The following is a 2,500-nucleotide window of genomic DNA, read 5'->3' as shown; positions in this document are numbered from 1 at the left end:
GCAAATTTTATCAATAAACTCGGCTGATCATGCAACTTGTGTGGAATATACTATTTACCTCAGCGTCGGTGAAGGTGATTGATATTATTCATTTCTAGTTTTGGTGAATAATAATTATTGTTAACTCAGTATTACACATTCTTGGGCTTCACTCATCATCGCGTTCTTAATATAGATTGGGACCTAGTGATTTTAAATTTTAATTTTGATTCATCTTTCCACTAAAACTTGTCAAAAGGCCACATTTTTAAAATAAGTGGATTGTAGTTTTACAAGTGCTTTTTCGGCACAGAAAAGTCCTCGGGTTCTTTGGAATACGCGAAAGGCTTCGGCTGATTACTGTATCCTCCCTCCTCTTGTAGTTCTATATCTGCATTAGCGTTAGTAGAAAAACACCAAGACGGGCTTTACAGATATTAAAGATATCCATACCCGGCCATTACGGCCTTTATGCCCAAAAATAGCAAATAATGAATAAACAATTTACATTATTGCATTCATTTTTCATTTTCAAGCAATTTTTCTTCCCTTGACTCCCGGCTACGTCATCAGCTTCTCGTCATTTCCAGTCCCCAGTGGCTTAGCTGGACAAATCTTCTGTCGTTTGTTTGGAAGCAGATATGCCCTCTTTACAATGGGGAAAGTCTCTATTTTAATGGTCACCTGCCTGGCAATTGAAAGGTGGTATTGTATTTTTCGACCGATAAGATACAAGCAATATTTTAGCCGGAAGAGGGTACTTATCTATATCGTTGCTATATGGATTTTCACTTGTCTCTTGCAAATAAACAAGTTCTTCGAATGGCACTTATCAAGGAACAAATGTTCTTTAGTTGAAGCTCCTTATGGAAGACAAGGCACACAAGCCATGATAATCATTTACAGCCTCACTGGGTTTTATATTCCATGTTTGATATCATGGGCTTCCTTTGCACACATAACCCTTCTGTTCAAGAGATCACCTATGGCAAGATTCTACGGCAGACGGCAAAGAACTCACCAGAAAGCTTTACTACGCATGTGTGGTGTGACGTCAGTTGTCTTGACACTGTGTTGGTTTCCAGCTCAAACCATTTATATTCTTTCTCCTTTTGGTGTCACAACAGTTGGCAGCCCTTTGCACAGGACAGGAGGAATTTTTGCCATGTTCAACTCGTGTGTTAATCCTTTGATTTACTGGGCGACAAACAGAGAGTACAGACATGAACTTTTTGAGCTCATCAGATTTGTCAACGTCAAACGCTCCAGACAAAGAAGTTATAAATTCGAATTTGAGATTTATTCGATAGGGTCTTCCTTGTCAATTTCCAGTCAACTGAGTCGGATATAATTGCTCATGTCTGAATTTCAAGTTGAACAAGTTTTTCATGAAACGTCGGTAAAGCTTTTGTTGCCATAGCTGTGACGCTTGCCTTCGAAAAAAAAGCTTGCTCTTCGAGACTGTCTTCTTATTTGCAGATTTTTGTAAGCAAGCAATGGTGAAAACAAAAAGATTGCAATCCACCTCTTCTTCCAAGCAAACAACAAAAAGTAACCAGATAAACGTGAACCTCAGATTTGTTCCTCACCGCTGCAGCCGATATCATGTTTAAAATTCACTCTGATTCCATAACCGTGACTGAAAGATGCAAAAGATTATGTATTTGCGTCAGACGCCATAACCAGTATGAAGCAGTATGATGCCAGCAGGAACAAAACGCAGGTCACAGGTCACAGGTCATTGTTTTACCAATACAGAAAGTATCCTAAACATTCATAAAAGCTAACCTTAAAACGAAATTGCAGCGTTGACACTGATTAAAAAGGTTTTAAGAAGTAAAAACGTTTCGATCACTTCGGTGATCTCCATCGGTTACTGATGAATTATGGGTTGTTACTGATGGTAACTGATGAAGGTCACCGAAGTGATCGAAACGTTTTTACTTTTTAAAAACAGTTTTCAGTGTCAATGCTGCAATTTCGTTTTATATCATGCCTGATTACAACCACGGTGTTTTGAAGCTAATCTTAGGCCTAAAAAAAGTACAATGTGGACAAAGTATCCTAAGCCGCTGTTACACCTTGAAACCTTTAGCTGAAACTTGTGTGCAACTTAAAATATCACTTAACTCAAAAGCAGGAAGTAAAGTGCTTTGTAAAATTGACATAAAAAAGCAGAATTCAGTAACACAATATTGTTATTTCATTTGTGGGATTCATATGTTAATTACGCCAAGGAGAGTTTTGCATGTCGTTAGCTTTTTTATCATGGTTACCAAGTTTCCCAATGTGGTGAGCTCATAGAATATTTCTTTACTAATATCAAGAGTGAGTAATCATCTCCTTTATATTGTTTCCAGCAAGGAGACATTTTCATGCCAATGACTGGTGCTGCTTCTGTTTTAGCATTAATGAGTGTTTAGGATACTTTCTCTACTGGTAAAACAATGACTTCTGACCTGTGTTTAGTAGCTGCCGCGTATGATACTATCCATGACAAGGCTCTCTTGGATGACACCAT

General features: G+C 38.0%; 1 protein-coding gene across 1 annotated transcript in view; it reads left to right on the top strand.

The window, feature by feature from the left end:
- Window positions 1–1,330, top strand: part of LOC137972685 (type-1 angiotensin II receptor A-like) — a 16,314-nt gene extending 14,984 nt beyond the window's left edge. The window contains exon 3 of the mRNA XM_068819414.1: window positions 516–1,330. Coding sequence (XP_068675515.1) covers window positions 516–1,330 — 815 coding nt within the window. The remainder of the gene's footprint in view (window positions 1–515) is intronic.
- Window positions 1,331–2,500: the final 1,170 nt, after the last annotated feature.

The sequence above is a fragment of the Montipora foliosa genome, chromosome 10 (genome assembly GCF_036669935.1).
Source record: "Montipora foliosa isolate CH-2021 chromosome 10, ASM3666993v2, whole genome shotgun sequence".
Taxonomy (NCBI): Eukaryota; Metazoa; Cnidaria; class Anthozoa; order Scleractinia; family Acroporidae; genus Montipora; species Montipora foliosa.
The sequence above is the reverse complement of the archived record's forward strand: the minus strand, read 5'-3'. Positions and strand labels throughout refer to the sequence as shown.